The sequence below is a fragment of the Oryctolagus cuniculus genome, chromosome 10, assembly GCF_051225735.1.
Source record: "Oryctolagus cuniculus isolate XC-2025 breed Fujian yellow rabbit chromosome 10, ASM5122573v1, whole genome shotgun sequence".
In the NCBI taxonomy this organism is placed as follows: domain Eukaryota; kingdom Metazoa; phylum Chordata; class Mammalia; order Lagomorpha; family Leporidae; genus Oryctolagus; species Oryctolagus cuniculus.
The window spans coordinates 19736115-19753731 of NC_142876.1; the positions used below are offsets into that span (position 1 = coordinate 19736115).

A 17617-nucleotide genomic window follows, 5' to 3' on the forward strand; every position below is an offset into this window, starting at 1 on the left:
AGAAAACAGCTTCTACACAGGTGCCTCCAGTTCAGCCAATAAACTGTAGGACTCGCTCCTGATTGGAGGAGAGCAGCATACTCGGCGTGTGGGCAGCCGAGTTGGGATTGGCGGAGGACTATAAAGGAGGAGAGAGACAACATGCAGGAGGAACATCTAAGGGGAACATCTATCTGAAGGAACACCTGTGCAGCCCCCGAGAGAGCCGGCCGGTGGTGTGCCGCTCCCCTGCGGAAGTGGGGAAAGTGGCCAGGGGGAACCGCCCTTCCACGGAGGTGGAAGGGATAGTAGCCAACCCGGGAAGAACCAGCAGCAAACCCGGGGAGGGCCGAGCAGACGAAAGAACAGCGCAGGGTCCTGTGTCGTTCCTCCACGAAGAGGGGGAGCGACATAATGGTGCCGTGACTCGGATATGAAGCCCAGGCAGGGCTTAGTGTCGTTCCTCCACGAAGAGGGGGAGCGACAACCCATGAACAACCATATCCTGGGTGCGCTTACCTAAAACTAAACACTCTCTGAAAACTGTACTATTTGAGCAAGTTCTTTTACAACATTGTTTCCACGATATGCAGCAGAGCATAATCCCAGAAAATCATTTACAGAAAAATACGAAGTTCTGCTCTTCCAATTTCCTGAGAACCAGAACAGCAGAGGAGCAGGAAAAAACTTCTAAGAGGTAGGTATTATGGCACAGTGGGAGAAGCCAACGCCTGAGACACCCGCAGTCCGGGCTGCTCGGTTTCTGATCCAACTCCCTGCTAATGTACCTGGGAAGGCAACCTTTCAAATAAATAGATAGATCTTCTTAAAAAAAAAAAAAAAAAAAAAAAAAAAAAAAAAAAGAACTTACGAAAGCAAAGTGCTGAGCCACTGTGTGGGGCCAGAGTCCCCGCTCACAGAAAAGGCGCTGGCGTCTGATTTCCACTGCGGGGTAGGCAGCCTGGGCCACTGCCTCACTTCCTCGGGAAGTGGCACTGACCGCAGTTTCTCCCCGCAGGCCGGGGCCGGGCCTCCAGCACTGAGCAAGGTGCTGGGATTGGGAAGAGGACACTGTAACCACAACCAGCAATACTGGCCTGCGTGACAAGAGCCGGTTTCTGTTTGGGTTTGTGGCTTTGTGGCTTTGTGAGGAGCCCAGGTGGAAGGCGACAGGTCCTACAGACAGGGCAGCCTGCAGCATCCTCTCTGCCCCGCCCGCCAGACACCAGCACAGCAGACTGGCACGCTGCACGCCAGCACGAAATCTGCATCAAACAATGCCCAAACTAAGCAACTCCGGTCAAGCCACATGACCCGTGTTTTTCCTTGCTCGAGAGTCAAAAATAGAACTGTGCTGACTTGTCCTGAGAGGGAGGTTCTTGAACGGTGAAATATCTACTTACTGAATATACACAGCTTCCAAAAATACCTACCCTGTGTTTTTCTTTAGAAAACATCATGTAAATTGAAAGGGCAAGACTGCCCTCAGGTTAGCATTCCAAAAAGATGGAGAGTTTATTACACCCAGCCAGGGCACGGGGCCGAAGGGCCAGGCTCTGCCCCGCAATCCTGCTGCAATCCTGTCATAGAACAAGCCGGCTAACCCAGCTCTCAGCACTGCTAGCTGCTGCAGGCTTGCCCTCGGTCGTCCTGCACTTCATCTCACAAAGGCCTTTTGGGAACGGGGCAATTTAGCTGGCTGATCATTTCTGCAGCTATCTGGGGTGGGGCAAGTACCGAAGTATCTGCTCAGAGCACGGCTTGCCCAAGTGCCCACAGTGTTAATGATCTAATGCACGAAAACCTGCTTAGACTATCACAGGACAGTCTTTAATACCATGCCCACAACCAATCAGCCCTTGAAATCTAGAAATAAAAAGCTTGCTCTTTCCATATTTATTTCCAAAGACCTTATTTGCTTTATCCAGAGGACGTGTCATTTTTTATAAAGATTTTTATTTATTTATTTGAAAGGCAGAGTGACAGAGAGAGTCTTCTCTCCAATGCTTCACTCCCCAGAAGCTTCTTCAGGGTCTCCCACATGGGTGCTGGGGCCCAAGCACTTGGGCCATCATCTGCTTTCCCAGGCCACAGCAGGAAAGCAATGGGAAGAGGAGGAGCTGGGACATGAATTGGCACCTTGATACGGAACGCTCACCCAGCTGCACCACATCACATGCCCCTGGATGACGTCATCCATCTTAGGTACAGGGGCAATGTCTGAAACCAAAGAAATCAAATCTTCCAAAGTGAAGAATATATATATGCACACATATATATAAATATATATATATGGCAGCATTATTTGTAGCATAGCAAAACACCAGAAATTTTATAAATGTCCATTAATAGGGAAATGATTATGGTACATGTACCAAACAGGAGTCATCTTTTTAATTCTGGTAAAGTGCACATAGAGTAAAAGTTCCCATCTGCGCCATCTGTAAGTGTACAGGTCACAAGTGTTAAGTACAGTCACACAGTTTTGGGCACATCCTCTGTGCTGGCATTAGAAGGCTGCAGGCACAGGCGTTTGGCCCAGCAGTGAAGATGCTGCCTGCAAGGCCGCCTCCTGAATCAGATGCCTGGGGTCAAGTCCCGGCTCTGTTCTGATGCCAGCTTCCTGCTAATGCACATCAGGAGGTAGGGGTGACAGCTCAAGTACATCAATCACTGTCACCACTGGGAGATGCAGACAGAGTTCCCAGCTCCTGCTCTCAGCCTGGCCCAGCCCGGCGACTGCAGGCATTTATATGGGAAGTGAACCAGTAAATGGAAGATCTCTCTCTCTCTCTCTCTCAAATAAAAAATTAAAACAAAGAAAGCGAGATAGACCCATTATAAGACTAAGATGGAACAATCTAGACCATTAGGGAAGGAAAAGGAAGAAAATCAGATCATAAAACAATATGTGCACTCCGTTAGAGTAAAAAATAAGCATACTGTTGTGTTTACACAGATATGTAAACAGAGACAAGTGGCAGAGACAGACGCACACCCGGCTTCTGGACAGGCAGTGGCTTTGAGTTTTAACCTACTTCCACTGGTATCCCTGAAACATTAAAACAATTTTTTCAGCCGGTGCTGCGGCTCACTAGGCTAATCCTCCGCCTGTGGCGCCGGCACACCGGGTTCTAGTCCCGGTCGGGGCACCGGATTCTGTCCCAGTTGCCCCTCTTCCAGGCCAGCTCTCTGCTGTAGCCCAGGAGTGCAGTGGAGGATGGCCCAAGTCCTTGGGCCCTGCACCCCATGGGAGACCAGGAGAAGCACCTGGCTCCTGCCATGGCCGTGGCGGCCATTGGAGGGTGAACCAACGGCAAAGGAAGACCTTTCTCTCTGTCCCTCTCTCTCTCACTGTACACTCTGCCTGTCAAAAAAAAAATTTTTTTTTCGAAGTTTGTACTTAAAAATATAAATTTGCAGTTTCAAAATCTTATATCTCCACCAACAGAAGCAGGTGGCGGCTTAAGCTTTCCACAAACTCAGGGATGGTAAAAGTCATCTGGGTGATGCCATCGGGGTCCTTCTATCCAAGCCCTGTCTCCCCCGGACGCCTGCTCTAACGCCCAAGCCCCATCTCCTGCCAAACGTCTGCTCTAACGCCCAAGCCCCGTCTCCCCAGGATGCCTGCTCTAACGCCCAAGCTCCGTCTCCCCCGGACGCCTGCTCTAACGCCCAAGCCCCGTCTCCCCCGGACGCCTGCTCTAACGCCCAAGCCCCGTCTCCCCCGGACGCCTGCTCTAACGCCCAAGCCCCGTCTCCCCCGGATGCCTGCTCTTTCCATGAAAAGGCTGCTTGCGCTGCAGTTTACTGATTCATCAGAGAGTTTACAGAAATACTGAAGGGGTCTGGGCTAAACCTGTCACCATCCATAAACCTCAAGAAAATTCACGATAGCCCTTGCTTAATGTGGGTTATTCACATAGTTTCACAATGAGAAAACAACAACAACAAAAAGTCTGCGCTTCATCACTAGTTGACTGTAAACTGCCTTTTTTTTTTCCAAATGAAGCATGCTTCAAAACTAAGAAATTACTTAACCATGTAAACAATAGTAACAGTAGTAACCATGTAAACAGCAGCGCCGGCATCCCATAAGGGCACCAGCTCCAGTCCCGGCTGCTCCACTTCCAATCCAGCTCTCTGCTGTGGCCTGGGAAAGCAGTGGAGGATGGTCCAAGTCCTTGGGCCCCTGCACCCACATGGGAGACCTGAGGAAGCTCTTGGCTCCTGGCTTTGGATGGGAATAGCTTCAGCTGTTGCCACCATCTAGGGAGTAAAACAACAGATAGAAGACCTCTCTCTCTCTCTCTCTCTGCCTCTCTGTAACTCTGCCTTTCAATAAATATTTAAAGAAAATAAATAAATAAATAAAGTAGCAAAGAATTCCCGGTTCAAAAGTAAAACCCACACAGACTTTAGAAGCATCCTGCTGGCATTTTACAAATTCTGTGCCTTTTAGCAGCAGCTCCGCAATCCTTGCTTGAAGCAGGGGACACATTTCCAAAATTGGAAATGATGTCTTCAGTTAAGAAGGAGAACACAGAGGTCATGTTCCTGTCGGCTGAGGAAGCCATCTCCACTTCTGCCCAGAGGTCCTGTGTCTTGAACAGGAGGCTTTGGCTCTGAAATGCTCCAAATCATCGGCGGTATCTGCTGATTATAATTTCATTTTATCAGCTTTTCAATTTTAAAAGTTGAATAAAAGGATCATTTTTGGGAAATCTAGCATTAGAAAACACAGACAAGGAAACTAGTAGCTAATGATACCTTATACAAGAGCAGTTCAGAAAATTCATGGAGGAGCCAGCATTGTAGACAGCAGGTTAAGCTGCTGCCTGTAACACCAGCATCCCATGAGGGCACCGGTTTGAGTCTTGATTGATACACTTCCAATCCAGCTCCCTGTTAATGAGCCTGGAAAATCCGAAGATGGCCAAAGTCCTGGGGCCCCTGCACCTTTGTGGGAGACTCAAATGGAGTTCCAGGGTCCTGACTTGGGCCTGGCCCAGCCCTGGCTGTTGTGGCCACCTGGGGAGTGAACCAGTGGATAGATCTCTGTTACACTGCCTTTACAAAAAAAAAAAAAAAAAAGTTTCCCAAAAAAATCCATGGACAATGGAATTAAATATTTTGTTGCAAAAAATTTGGAAATTTATGCATACAGGTGAGTCTGGAAAGTCTTCCTTGAAAATATGCATTATGAAAAAGCCCAGCATGGATTTCAAATTTTTTACAACAAAATAGCCTTAACTTTTCATGTTTTAATTTATTTAGAAAGGCAGAGACACAAAAACAAAGATCTCCCATCTGCTGGTTCATGACCCAAAAACCCCCAACAGCTGGGGTTGGGCCAGCCCTGGACAGGAACCAGGAATTCAATCCAGGTCTCCCAGGTGAGTGGCAGGGACCCAGCTACCTGCTGCCTCCCAGGATGCACATTAGAAGGAAACTGGCTGGGCGGATCGGCGCTGTGGCGCAGCGGCGCAGCGGGTTAAAGCCCTGGCCTGAAGTGCCGGGTTCCGGTTCGAGACCCAGCTGCTCCACTTCCAGTCCAGCTCTCTGCTGTGACCTGGGAAAGCAGTGGAAGATGGCCCAAGTGCTTCAGCCCCTGTACCCACATAGGAGACCTGGAAGAAACTCCTGGCTTCGGATCTATGCAGCTCCGACCGTTGTGGCCAATTGGGGAGTGAATCAGCAGATGGAAGACACCCCTCCCTCCCTCCCTCCCTCCCTCCCTCTCTCTCTCTCTCTCTCTCTCTGCCTCTCCTCCTCTGTGTAACTTTTTCATATAAATAAATAAACCTTAAAAAAAAAAAAAAAAGAAGAAGAGGAAGGAAACCGGTTGGGAATTAGAGCAGTCAGGACTGAGATCAGGCACTGTGTGGTGAGATGCAGGTGGCCTACGGTCCAATGCCTGCCCCTGACCTTCTCTTTCGCTACATTTTTTCTGTGACCTTTCGAAGCCTCTCGCCCCTCCCCGAGGAGTTCCTGCTTCATCGAGGCTCATCTGCTTTCTTGCTTGCTTCCCTCCCTTTTGGACTGCTGCCACCCCAGGTCTGCAGTTCTGTTCTTGTTGCAAGGCTGGCAACGAATGGTGCCCGGCCACCAGATGCCCCACCATGTCAGAGGTAGCCACAACTCAGCCAGCAGGGAGGCAACAAGCATCCAGCGGGCAGAAGCTGGAGGCGCTGCTGCACATCATTCTGCAATGCAACCCCAGCCCTGCACCCGCAGAACACGGCCAACTTCCAAGCATCACCCGTTTCCTCCCACCGACACCCAGGACGCAACCTGCTTCCTGGGCCATCCACACCAAGGCCTTCTCCTGGGAGGCAGAGGGGGCCAGTCACAGTCCAGTCCAGCCCAACCCTCAACTCTCCGCAGCTCTCCCACCTAGCAGGGAAGGGTGTGGACACATGGGCTGGGCTCCCTGTGCCGTCACCGCAACTTCCAGAACGAGACCCCTGGCTGTTCACAGCCAACTGTCACCAGATACTGTGTTCACCTACAACACATTTAGGATGACGCCACACACCACTCCCACCTAGCAAAACATGAGCTTAGCCCCAAAGTTATCGCTCACAGCATGACTGCCTCTGCTGACTTTAAAAGTAAGCACATTCAACGTTCTCCCTCGAGTAGACAGAAAGCAGAACAAAACAGAGGAAAGAAATAATTACACTGGTTTGTCAATCACCATGTGCTATGAAAAGGAGAACAAATAAAGCCCCGAGTACCCTCCCCTCATTTTTCATTAACTTCATCAACGACAGCCAACAGCTTAGAATAATGTTTACCCAGGAATACTCCTGTTACTAAACTTTCCCAAACACGGAGGAAGAAAGGGACCTGTACTTAGGAATCGGGGGAAAGCCAGGTTAAAAATGCATAAGCACACATGCGCACACACACACACTCACACACACACTCACACAATTTCTCTTCTCAAAGCTTCTCTCGACTCTCAGTGCTGAGGCAAACCTCCAGCGTGGGTCTTCACCATGGAGACCCAGGGACGAGCATTTGGCCTGGCAGTTAAGATGCTGCCTGGTGGGGCCGGCACTGTGGCATAATGGGTAAAGCCAGCGCCTGCAGTGCCAACATCCGATATGGGCGCTAGTTCGAGTCCCAGCTGCTCCACTTCTGATCCAGCTCCCTGCTAATGCACCTGCAAAAGCAGCAGAAGATGGCCCAGTTGCTTGGGCCCCTGCACCCATGTGGGAGACCCGGAAGAAGCTCCTGGCTCTTGGCTTCAGATTGGCCCAGCTCCAGCCATGTGGTCATTTGGGGAGTGAACCAGCAGATGGGAGATCTATCTCTCTTTCTCTCTGTAACTCTGCCTTTCAAGTAAATAAATAAATCTTAAAAAAAAAAAAAAAAAAAAAGATGCTGATTGGGATGCCTGCATTTCACATCAGCTGCCTGGGTTCAAGTGTCCACTCTGATAATGTGCATCTGGAAGGCAGCAGATGGCCCAAGGACTCTGGTCCCCGTTACCCACATGTACTTGGCCTGAGTTCTCAGCTCCTGGCTTAAGCCTGGCCCAGCCTTGGCTATTGTGACCATTTGGGAATTGGACCAGAGGATGGGAGTTCTCTCTGTGTGTCTAACACAGAAAAATCAGTCATTTCAAGATGGAGATGCAGGATCTGATCACATTCAGTGCTGGGAGTGGAGCATTCAAGAACAGACCTCTCTGAGTCACACTTGACGCAAGGTTTAAGGAAGTCTCTGGGAGTTGGTTTTAGGAAACAGGAGTGCACTCTGGAGCTGCAGTGTAAGGGCGGGGCTTCCCGTCCGTCCGTTTCACTGACAATCCTCATTCCTCGCCCTTCCTGTGGTTCCAGGGCAGGCACACCCTTGCATCAACACAGACAACTGAAGGAATGAACAAGCGAACGCACCTCCAAGGAGGGCAGAAGAACAATAATAAAAATCATTTCCAAAGGGGCTCTGCTTGAAATGGAATGCCTTAGATAGGATTACACACTTGATCTCAGCCAAAAGGCCAAGAGGCAATTAGATATGATTATAAATTGCCCATAATGCACACACACACAGAAACACAGTACAGGAAGAAAGACTGGGGACGGGAGTACAGTATCGCTGGACGTTTATGGGCCTGAAGTAGCCACAACCACTCCAGTGTCACAAAGCAAGCAAGAAATACCTCCTGGATTTTAACAATGAGAGGGATATTGGTTGACACAGAAGCAGTGGCTTTGAACCTCAAAGATACCTGAGCCACCAATTAGCTATAGAAATAACAACCCAGCAACCACAGCACAGCACAGGGGTTAAAAACTCAGGATCTGGAATGACACGAATTGGCGTGAGTCCTGGTTTTTCTCTTTAAAAGTTAGCAGATTCTGAGTGATTTAACTGTTTGAAGGTGTAGTTAAGAAGAGCTACCTCAGGGCCAGTGCCGTGGCTCACTTGGTTAATTCTCCATGTGGCACCAGGTTCTAGTTCCAGTTGCTCCTCTTCCAGTCCAGCTCTCTGCTGTGGCCCAGGAGGGCAGTGGAGGATGGCCTAAGTGCTTGGGCCCTGCAGCCGCTTGGGAGACCAGGAAGAAACACCTGGCTCCTGGCTTCGAAGGGGTGCAGCGCCGGCCATAGCAGCCATTTGGGGAGTGAACCAACAGAAGGAAGACCTTTCTCTCTGTCTATAACTCTATCTGTCAAATAAATTAAAAATAAATAAGTAAAAAAGAAAAAAGAAAAAAAAAAGAAAAAGAAAAAAAAAAAAGAAGAGCTGCCTCACCAAGTCACTGCAAGGATTCAACAAGACAATCCAGGCAGCTGCTTACTAAAACACCTGGGATATACTAAACATGTACTCACTGTGCGTTACTGTGACATCAAAACAGGCCCAGTGACAGCGCTCAGCACAAAAGAAGCCACAAGGCTGACACTCCCAAACAGGCAGTAGCACGACCACCTGGATACGGCCAGAGCATCCTCAAGGCAAGTGCCCTGGCAGGCAAGCCACCCAGCAAGGCCTTTCCAGCAGCACAGACTTCTCCAACCCCCAGTGATCTGAAACTAGAGCCCGGTGTAACCAAAGATGTCACAGCCCAACCTGAAACTCCAACCGGAATCAACAACACCCCACAGAGGAACAGGACATTTTAAAAATTATATCACCTAAATCAAAACCACTGAAGCCTAATTATTATTTCAACAAGTGTCACACTGTTTATTATTTCCCAAAATCAACAGTGGCCAGATAAGACAGACTTGCCTTTTGCCATATATGTACCTTTGAGCGACCCCAAACACGTATACTCTCAACACTGCCGCAACGAGAGGCCTCAGTGCACACTAGTACCCATGAGACCCCTGACTTTGGGCTTGAAGAATTCCCCCAGCCCCCCAGCCAAACTGTCTCCCTGCAGTGTCTCAGTCCAGCACTGCTACCAGCATTTACAGAACCAATACTACACGCCTAACACAATGGTTCTGTGGTTTTAAGTAAACAAAAGCACTTTCTTTAATATTTACTAATTTAAATATTGATTTTTAATATTCATTAATTAATTTATTTGAAAGAGTTACAGAGAAGGAGAGGCAGAGAAAGACGGGGGGGAGAGAGAGAGAGAGAGATCGATCAATCGATTTTCCATCCACTGGTTCATTCCCCAAATGGCCACAACAGCCAGAGTTGCGTCGATCCAAAGCCAAAAGCCAGAAGCCAGAAGCCAGGAGCTTCTTCCAGGTCTCCCATGCATGTGCAGAGGCCCAAGCACTTGGGCCATCCTCCACTGCCTTCCCAGGTGCATTAGCAGGGAGCTGGACCAGAAATGGAGCAGCCCAGGGGCCAGAGCTATGGCACAGCAGGTAAAGCCAGTGCCTGTAATGCCGGCATCCCACATGGGTGCTGGTTCGAGTCCCAGCTGCTCCACTTCCAAACCAGCTCTCTGCTATGGTGTAGGGAAGCAGAAGATGACCCAGGTGCTTGGGCTCCTGCATCCCCATGGGAGACCTGGAAGAAGCTCCTGCTCCTGGCTTCAGATCAGCCCTGCTCCAGCTGCTATGGCCACAGGGGAGTGAACCAGCAGACTGAAGTCCTCTCTCTCTGCCTCTGGCTTTCTGTAACTCTGTTTTTCAAATAAATACATCTTTAAAAAAAAAAAAAAGTAGAGCAGCTGGGACTTGAACTGGCATCCATATGGGATGTCGGCACCGCAGGCAGGAGCTTTACCCACTATGCCATGGTGCCAGACCCAACAGATTCACTTTCAAAAGAACTCTTACCCCTTAGCTACTGTGCTGAAGAATGATAAAATGCCTAGCCTTTGGGGTCAGAAGACCAGGACATGAATACCAGCTCCAACCTGGCCTTGGTGTGTGAGTTCACTTTTCCAAGCCTCAAGTTCCTTGGGAGTTAAATGAGACAACAGGGACTGGAACTGTGGTGCAGCAGATAAAGCTGCCAGAACCCCATCTGGGCGCTGGTTCCTGCCCAGGGTGCTCCACTTCCAATCCATCTCCCTGCTAATGGCCTGGGTAAAGCAGAGTAAGATGGTCCAAGTGCTTGGGCCTCTGCCACCCACATAGGAGACCCAGAAGAAGCTCCTGGCTCCTGGTTTCAGGCTGGCCCAGCCCTGATATTGCGGCCTTCTGGAGAGCAAACCAGCAGATGGAAGATTTCTCTCTCTCCCCTCTCTGTAACCCTGGCTTTCGAATAAATAAATCTTTATTAAAAAAAAAAAAAAAAAAAAAAAGAGGCTAAAACGAATGATTTCTCAGGGTTGCCATGAAGCTGAGCTACTTGCAAGTCAAAAATGGCTAAAGAAACAGCTTCCTTAGCTGCACTTTTAGGGAAGACCAAGTGTCACCCTTCAGTCACCCTTCACAGGTCCCTTACACCCCTGCATTTCACCATTTCTGAGCCAAGCACGTGCATCCGGGCAGAGAGCCACGCTCAGCGCTTCGGCCCAGGTTTCCTTCTCACGCCGGCCACCGAGCTCCCTTGTTTGGTCAAAAAACCCTGTCCCCCTCTTTTTATTTGACAATCCCAATACAACTTACCTGTTTTAACATCCTCTACTCAAATTCAATCCTTCCCTCTTTTCTATTCTTCTTCCCACCTTTGCCCCTAAAATCCAAGTGAGCACATCAGAAAACAGTGTTAAAAATTAAGGACACGGGGGCCGCTGTGGCACAGCGGGTTAAGCTGGCATCTCACATGAGCACTGGTTCAAGTCCCAGCCACTCCACTTATGATCCAGCTTTCTATTAATGTACCTGGAAAGGCAGAAGATGGCAGAGTGCTTGGACCCCTGCCACCCACATGGGAAACCATTATGGAGCTCCTGGCTACTGGCTTCAGCCGGGCTCAGCCCTGGCCATCACGGTCTTGGGCAGTGAACAACGTATGAAAGACCTATCTGCCTCTCCCTCTCTGTGTAACTCCGCCTTTTCAAAAAAGTACATAAATCTTTTTTAAAAATTAAGAACACAAAGTCAGTTCATTTCTGGGTAGTTAATTTCTGGCAATGCAGTAATGGATTAAAGCAAAGCTACAAACCGCAAGCTCAGAACAGTATAATCATGTAAGAACCCTGAGCTCCAGGCTGCCGGGAGAACAGATGAAAGACAGCATGAACGGAGGAATACCCTCTCCTACCACTGAAAAAAATCAACAGTTGGCCAGCGATGTCATTCGTACTTATGATCAAGCGCATGTCTCACACAAAAAAGCAGTCCCCACTTTCAATGTCTTTTCTGCCTCCAGGTTGTTAAACTTAATAAACAAATGTAGCTTACTTCTCATTGACTTCACTCAGCCACTGAATGGGCTTTGCCAATGTCTGAATGAAAGCAGCCACCAGATCTGGCTCTTACAATGACTTTCTCTGGAAAGCATCGCATTTTAAAATGTGGAACACTTTGACAAGACACAGGAGACAGCTACCTTCACCCTGCATCTGCCTTTATATGGTTCCTACCGTGGCGGATCCTTCCACGGGCAGTTCCTGAACCCACGAGTGACCAGCACAGAAAACCACCATTACCCTCTGGAGGTTGAGAGTAACCCTCCCCTCCAAGCCACAGCTGATGAGACCAGGACCTATCAGATTGCTGGCTTGAGAACTCTAAGTAGGGCTGAGAAAGAGGTGACACCCACAGCATTTTAGATGAGGACATGGAAACACGTGGGGCAGCCACACTGGGCCACGTGCATAAGAAGAGGACAAATTCTACCAAGGTCAAGGCACAAAGCAACAAACCAGGACATGCATGGCCTGAGAAGAATGCAGAGCAGGCCGACACCTCTGCTTCTGGTGTCAAGTCTTCCTGGCAGCTGCTACCCGTGTGTATAAGACACAAGCTCCCTTTTTTTATGGTGACAGGGTGACAGCTTTTTTTTTTTTTTTTTTTTTTTTTATTTATTTATTTGGGAGGCAGAGAAGTGCCACCCATGGTTCACTCCCCAGCTGCCTAAAACAGCCATGGCTGGGCCAATGCTGGGAGCTGGGAAAGCGATCCAGGTCTCCCACTTGTGCTGCAAGAACCCAATCAAGTGAGCCATCAGCACTGCCTTGCAGGGTGCACGTCAGCAAGAAGCTGGGGAGAGGTCTGAACCCAGGTGTCCCATGTGGAACAGTGCATCTAAGCTAGTCACCCGCTCCCTACTGTGACAGCTTGAGCAGCTGGGTCTTCACTGTGTCTTCTTTACCCCACACGAACCCCAACAGTGTAGTCCTCCAGTGCCTTCCCACGTGAATCTTGCCTCCACGCTACACCTCGCCTCGGAACCCGGGCAAGCAGAGGTCCGCAGTCCCCACGGCACAGGACGGACGCCAGGCCAGGCCGGCTCTGACTCACCCACCAGCTGTCGGGGCTCTGGCTGCTCACTGTCCTCACCCATTCACCTTTCCTCTCGCTGCCCCGTCACTGATGGGGCCTCTCCCCCTCAGATGCCCGGATTCCTGCCCTGGTGCGCTCCCACACTAACCTGTTTTGCATCCTCGTGGCTCCTCATTCCTGCCAGTCTCACTGCCCGTGTGTTTATTTTACTCGTGTCCTCGCAGGTCTACCTGCCTGCTGACTCCTGGTTTACCCTGACACTCGGCATGTCCTGGCGAGCCTTCCGCTTGCTGCATTCTGAACTTGCCCTCCACTCCCATTAAGTCCCACGGATGCACTTCCTTCCTCCAGGGCTGGCCCGATGGCCTTGCCTGTCCGAACATCCAGCTGTGTTCCTAGCCCTCGAAACCCACTCCCTTCCCCTTCCAGCAACCTGACTCCACAGAAGCCACACTCACGGGCCCCCAGCAGACTCCTGCCACGCCAGGCACACCGGATTCTGTATACAACAGGGAGCTGAGATTCAGTCAGGGATACATCACATCCACTGTGCCAGCTTCCCGTTTCCCAGAATTCTCAGGGGGCGGTTCTAAACTCCACCAAGCAGGCGGGCATTCAGTGGCACGGCAAGCTACCTTTCGGGACGCCTACCTCCCATATCAGAGTGCCTGGGCTCCACTCCCAACGGCAACTTCCTGCCGCTGTGCACTCTGGGAGGCAGCAAGTGACGGCTCAAGTGCTTGGGTGCCTGCCACCCATGTGGGACACCGGGATAGAGGTCAGGCTCCTGGCTTCAGCCTGATCCCAGCCCTGGCTGTTGTAGGCATCTGGGGGAGTGAACCAGCAGATGGGAGGTCTGTCTCTTTGCCTTCAAACAAAATGAAAAATAAATAAAAAGGACAAAAAAAGAGAGAGAGGAGGAGGAGAACTCAATCACATTTTCTGTGGGACCAGCTTTTCTGCAGAGATGGGAAAGCTACATTAGTCACTAACAGATGCCACTGTATTGTTATTGCTGATTTAATCCAAGTGCCTTTCCAGAGGAAGGAACCTCACTAAAGTCTTCCACCATCTCTCGTGGTTCAAGCACACACGATACCCACGCCTTCCCACTTCCTAGTTCGGCCCAGCCCCAGGCCAACCTGAACAGCTCGGCTCGGCCCGGGAACTCGGCGGCGGCTGCCCTCTCTGTGTGCTGGAGAAGCAGTGGTGAGAACGGCCCCTTCCCAGCACTGCTCACGAGCCGGCGCTGAAGTCAGAAGTCACCTCCACTCCTCGCCCGGCGTGGAAGCAGAATCAGGGGCAGGCTCACAGTTCTGAGGCCCCACCTAACGGGAACTGAATCCCGAAACCAGACACGGCCACTAATTCCTGTGCTGGTGGAAGGAGTGACAGTCTTGATGACAGGGCACTCTCACAGGGGCTCCTGCCACTCATCCGCTGGATCTAATCTAATACTAAAATCACTCGGGCAGGCGTGCAGTACAGCAGTTAAGATTCTGCTTGGCGGGACCAGCGCTGTGGCATAGCAGGCTAAGCCTCTGCCTACAGCACCGGCATCCCACATGGGCGCCAATTCCTGTCGCGGCTGCTTCTCTTCCGATCCAGCTCTCTGCTATCGCCTGGGAAAGCAGTGGAAGATGGCCCAGGTCCTTGGGCTCCTGCACCCTCCATGTGGGGGACCCAGAAGAAGCTCCTGGCTCCTGACTTCAGATTGGCCCAGCTCTGGCCACAGCAGCCATTTGGGGAGTGAACCAGCAGATGGCAAACCTTTCTGTCTCTCCCTCTGTCTGTACCTCTACCTCTCAAATAAATAAATAAAATCTTTAAAAAAAATTTTTTTTAATATTCTGCTTGGGATGCCTGCGTCCCAGATCCAAGTGTATGGGTTTGAGTCTCAGCTCTGCTCTCCATTCCAGCTTCCTGCTAGTACACACCTGGGAGGCAGTGGCTGAAGGCTCCAGTAGTTTGGGCCCCTGCCACCCACACCCCACCCACCCCATGGGAGACTCAGATGGAGTTCTGGGCCCCTAGTTTCCATCTGGTCCAGCCCTGGCCATCGTACGACATCTGAGGAGTGAAGCAGCAGATGGGAAATTCCTGTCCATTTCTGTCTTTCTCTGTCTGTCTGCCTTTCAAATAAATAATTTTCAAAAATATTAATTATTTTCTGTCATGGACTATTAGTATCTGGAGGTGGAAGAGATCAAGACATCAAAGTTGAAGTAATGCAGGAAGAGGAATATACCAAGGATCCAGTCAGATCCAGTGTACCTGGAAATCTGTGTTTATGCCAGAAATGGGCACCTGAGACCAAGAAACTCCATTCTGACCCCACCTGTGCTTGTTGCTGGCATCACAGGCCAAGCCAGAGGCCAGTCCCTGCGAAGCCAGGCAAGGCTGGGAGAAAACAACATGGACCTGAAAGCAGAGGCAGCAGGTCGAAGATCAAGGGCAAAAGCTGAGACCCTTGCTACTCAAAGAGTGGTCCATGGCCCAGCAGTGTCAGCATCACCCAGAAGCCAGCTAGGGATGCAGACTTTTCAAGATCCCCGGGTGTTCCCCATAAACTAAATTGTGAGAACTGCTGTCTAGACACCAAGGGCACCCAGACTTCTCGGGGTGACCGGTCCAGGATACCAGCAGCGAAGAGCAGCTTTCAGAGGGGAAAAGGGGGGCAGAAGCAGTGGCACGGGGAAGAATTTCTAAGCCACTGGGCCCTCATCAATCACCACAACCTCTCTCAGTGGGGCTAATTACAGCGTACAGAGGACATCCAGAGAAAGGCATCTACCCCAGGCAACCTGCAGCACTCACGGTTCCCTCCACCAGCCTTGCATGGCTGTCTGGCCCCGGGTTCCAGAGAAGATTCAGGAACTCCTGGAAGAGAGTCCGGCTCAGCCAAGGGTGAGTTACTCTAACAAAGGCATGAGAGGACTCACTGACATCAACAAACATGAACACTCGGGCACTGGAGGACTGCATCGCTCTATTTAGACATCCAGCCAACATTCTAGGCCACCACTGTCCAACAAACATAATGAAAGCCGGATATACAGTTTTAAATATTGAGGCAGTCACATTTCAAAAGAAGAGGAATGAAAACAGCAGGCGATATAAATTTTAATTAAATTTTTGTTAAATGATCAACTTAACATATCGAATATTAAAAGCTAAGAAAATTTACATTCTTTTTTTTTTTTTTTTTTTTTTTTTTGACAGGCAGAGTGGACAGTGAGAGAGAGACAGAGAGAGAAAGGTCTTCCTTTGCCGTTGGGTCACCCTCCAATGGCCGCCACGGCTGGTGTGCTGCAGCCGGCGCACCGCGCTGATCCTGGCAGGAGCCAGGAGCCAGGTGCTTTTCCTGGTCTCCCATGGGGTGCAGGGCCCAAGCACCTGGGCCATCCTCCACTGCACTCCCTGGCCATAGCAGAGAGCTGGCCTGGAAGAGGGGCGACCGGGACAGAATCCGGCGCCCCAACCGGGACTAGAACCCGGTGTGCCGGCGCCGCAAGGTGGAGGATTAGCCTATTGAGCCACGGCGCCGGCTAGAAAATTTACATTCTTATACTTACAACACGCATCTTGTAACAAATCTCAACTAGAACTAGTCACATTTCAAGTGGTCAGTGGCCAACCATATGGTAGCTATTGGCCACCCTTCTGGACAGAGCCACCCCAGACATTAAAGAACTTCCCATGGGTTCCTGGACGCCTTCTCCACTCCACCAGCATCTCCCCCGGCCCGGCGTGCAGGCACTGTCACGCAGATGCAGGAAGCACAGGGCCAAAGGCAGAGCACAGAACACAGGTACTCTGCTAACCCCAGTCACAGTCACGTCTATTCTGTTTGGAACCCGAGGTGGGGAACCTTTTTTCTGCCAAGGGCCATTTGGATATTCTATTTATAACATCATTCGCAGGCCACACAAAATCCTCAACTTAAAAATTAGCCTGCTATAGACTTAATGAATTTAGAGTCTTGCCTATGGTCCAACCCAAATGATTTCAAGGGCCTTAAACGGCCCGCGGGCCACACATTCCCTGCCTCAGTTTAAACTTCAGTGAACCTAATGACACCAATACACAGATAACCTAGGGTACAGCTACTCACTAACTGGGTTGAATCCTCCCAGAGGCAGAGTCAAAGCACAAAATTATGACTACAAAATCCAGACAAGGTTCTCCAAGTACAAATGAAAGTAGAGCCAAGTAGTCCCACCTACATTTCACTCACTTCTAACCAGATGCAGGGCCAAGTGTTAATGTGGCCCTACAGACAGACAGGAGACAGATGTGGAAAACAAATATGCACCTGTAAATGAGGTATGCAGGACAGGAGACACAACACTGTCCCAGACAGAATAAAACAGAATTCTGGGGCTGAAGCACTTGAAACAACACACAAATATGCTTTGGAATTTCAGCAGCTTGCCCAAGGTCCCACAGCAAGTTAAGTGGCAGAACACAGGTTTCTATCTATCACTGAGGGTTGGGCAAACAGGTTTACATCATCCAGAACTTGGCAAAAACAACCAAAAATCTCCATGAGTTTACCACCCAGGCTTAACTAGACCACTAAGCATCATCAATTCTCAAACCACCTCTCTCTCCTATGCTAATGTTAAATCAGCAAAACTGCCAAAGATAATCCTATCGTGTGAGGCTTGATTTGACTGACTTATGTTTCATGTTCACAGCGTACAGTGATTATAAACGTGAGCTTCGAGGCTGGCTCTGTGGCTCAATAGGCTAAGCTTCCTCCTGCAGCGCCGGCATCCCATATGGGCGCCAGTTTGAGTCCTGGCTGCCCCTCTTCC

General features: G+C 50.1%; 1 protein-coding gene across 42 annotated transcripts in view; it reads right to left on the minus strand.

The window, feature by feature from the left end:
• Window positions 1-17617, minus strand: part of ZNF532 (zinc finger protein 532) — a 117556-nt gene that overhangs the window by 89479 nt on the left and 10460 nt on the right. Inside the window, exon 1 of one of the 42 annotated variants that reach the window (XM_089305049.1) lies at window positions 13940-14132. The exons of 40 other annotated variants lie outside the window; for them this stretch is intronic. Coding sequence is in view for 1 of the 2 variants with exons in the window: in XM_089305032.1 (XP_089161158.1) it covers window positions 4048-4075 (28 nt within the window). In the remaining variant the exon portion in view is untranslated. Of the gene's footprint in view, window positions 1-4047; window positions 4081-13939; window positions 14133-17617 lie in introns of those variants that run through there. One more of the 42 variants, XM_089305032.1, reaches the window with a different exon arrangement.